The 2,229-nt window shown below is 38.6% G+C and overlaps 1 protein-coding gene across 1 annotated transcript in view; it reads left to right on the top strand.

The window, feature by feature from the left end:
* LOC119591470 (endonuclease III-like protein 1) overlaps positions 1-2,223 on the top strand; it is a gene marked incomplete in the record, with an annotated part of 7,988 nt that extends 5,765 nt beyond the window's left edge. The window contains 2 exon segments of the mRNA XM_037940210.1: positions 462-773; positions 1,022-2,223. Of these exon segments, the coding sequence (XP_037796138.1) occupies positions 462-773; positions 1,022-1,119 (410 nt within the window).
* Between the last annotated feature and the right edge of the window lie 6 nt (positions 2,224-2,229).

Raw genomic sequence — 2,229 nt, 5'->3', positions numbered from 1 at the left:
ATACTAGTATAATAATATATTCCTAGTGGCTCGATCTGATACTCTTAGGACCCCTTGCACCCACACACCCCTGGGAATAGAGAGTTTATAATTCCTAATGAGAGCCAAAGGTGCAAATATTATGCAGTAAAAGTTTCATTGCATACAGTTCAAAAATGCATCTTATAATTGGATTCCCAAAATATAGTGTTATTGTCCTCATTCTTGCAGGAGATCCCCACTCTTCTGAAGCTTATCTAAAGGATTTAAGGTTTTCATTTATTTCCAATATAGCAGAGAATGTTTTAAATGTCATACAGTAAAAGCAACATGTGGGTTGTTCAAAAATGCTACTTTTCCTGACAGAATTCTGCTTGTTACAAACCAGAGTTAAGGGTTTGACAATGTAATGAGATAATTTGCAAAACACTCTCTGACAAAGTTATGTTCTTGCTTGTTATTAGAATTGCCTTTTGCCACAGGTGTTGACACTCATGTTCATCGCATCACCAACCGGTTAGGATGGACAGGGGAAACTACAAAAAATCCGGAGAAGACTCGTTTAGCCTTAGAATCCTGGCTACCTGAGGAACTGTGGGCAGAGACAAATGAGCTGTTGGTGGGATTAGGTCAGAAGATATGCCTGCCTGTCAGCCCGAAGTGCAGCCAGTGTCTAAATGTTCAGTTGTGTCCCTACGGTAGAAATCCTGTCAACAGATCGCCAAGAAAACGTTCACCGCCCAAGCACCCTGTGGAAACTGGGCCTCCAGCACAACAGCTTGTATCTTATTATGGTTAGGGGTGCATTGTGAGACTGTTTAATTGAAGTCCATTCCTGTCTAAAAGTACTAGTATCTTTAGAGTGCAAGTGATTATTGCCTAGCAATTCTTATTTGTATACCTGTTTTATTTTTGATTGCACAGAAAAGGTAAAGACTAGGACTGCAATGGAAGGTTAAGACTGATTTGTCTCTCTTTAATGTTTCTTCATTTCATACACTATTTATAATTTTGTCATTTCCTTATTTTCCTTTTCTTACAGGGATGAAACCTGCGCAGGTCTTCAACACTAATAGCTGGTCTGCCTTCTCTTCATATGACCAAAGAAGGACGCTGACTGATTGTGTTGTAAGAACTTGAATATGTGGGAAGAAATTTTTTGGTCTTCAAGACACTTTAGAATCCAGTGGTTTTTGGAAAGCTTTATCAGTGGTAGAGTTTGTCAGTATGATCTATGTTTCAGTGTTGTTGCATTTAGGCCTCTCAGAGGCTGAAGTGATTAAGTGGAGGATCCTGTCTGATACTCATTTGAGTGCAGCTCCCTGGGAATCTGCAGTTAACTTCGTCCTGTCTGGTTAGGTATTTCCCCAGACTATAAAAGCAAAAGCTTGTAGTTGAGTTGTTTTTTCATTTCCATTCTGTTGGTTCTCACACCAGAATTATAATTTTCATTACTGTATAGCTTACTTGTAGGCAGTGCATATGGATGGCTGTTCTTATTAGCTCAGACCTCAGGGTTTGGTTAAATCAGTCATTGATTCTTTTATGGTGGAAATATTTTTGGCATCTTGCAACTTAACAGTTTAGATCACAACTTAACATGTATTTGTGAGCCTGGATCTGAGACTAGATCTTGCCCATATTGTCTAATATCTTCCCCCCAAGTAGGCTCAGACCCATTAGTTAGGTTATGTGGGTTGGGTTTTCTATTTCATGCCTTGGCTTAACTTGCTTCCTTTAATAGTTTTTTGTCTTGCTAAGAATGAGATTGAAATGATAGAGTTTCATATTATTAGATCAGTCTGTGTATCACTTCTTTATTTACTGCTTGAAGGATATATATTGCCAGGGTCTTTAATTCTGGTGAAAAGGTGTCTTTTTATCCTTCCTTGATCTTAGAATCAAATCCGACTTCTAGATGTAACAGTGGTGGTCTTACTCTGGTTTGCTAGGCAGGTTAATGAGGATGGTGAGAGTGAAGGATTGTTGATTTAAATCAGCTCTTTCTTCTGGCAAGTTGCTATCTCCATTAACTGATAACAATGGCTCAAATTGTTCATCCACAGCTGCACTTCTGGCCTTTACTCATGTAAGCTTTACTTATAGTATTATGTAATGGTCATGCTGCTCATTGGGATTTTCATCAGTCGAGTACTTATCTGTTTCTACACTTCTCTCGATACTGAAATCTCAACTTGGGGGTTTCTAGTGTATGTATCCTTTTCTTCATTTGAAATAGGGGTAAAATCC

The sequence above is a fragment of the Penaeus monodon genome, chromosome 28 (genome assembly GCF_015228065.2).
Source record: "Penaeus monodon isolate SGIC_2016 chromosome 28, NSTDA_Pmon_1, whole genome shotgun sequence".
In the NCBI taxonomy this organism is placed as follows: Eukaryota; Metazoa; Arthropoda; class Malacostraca; order Decapoda; family Penaeidae; genus Penaeus; species Penaeus monodon.
Note: the sequence above shows the minus strand (reverse complement) of the source record. Positions and strands in the feature narration are given on the sequence as shown.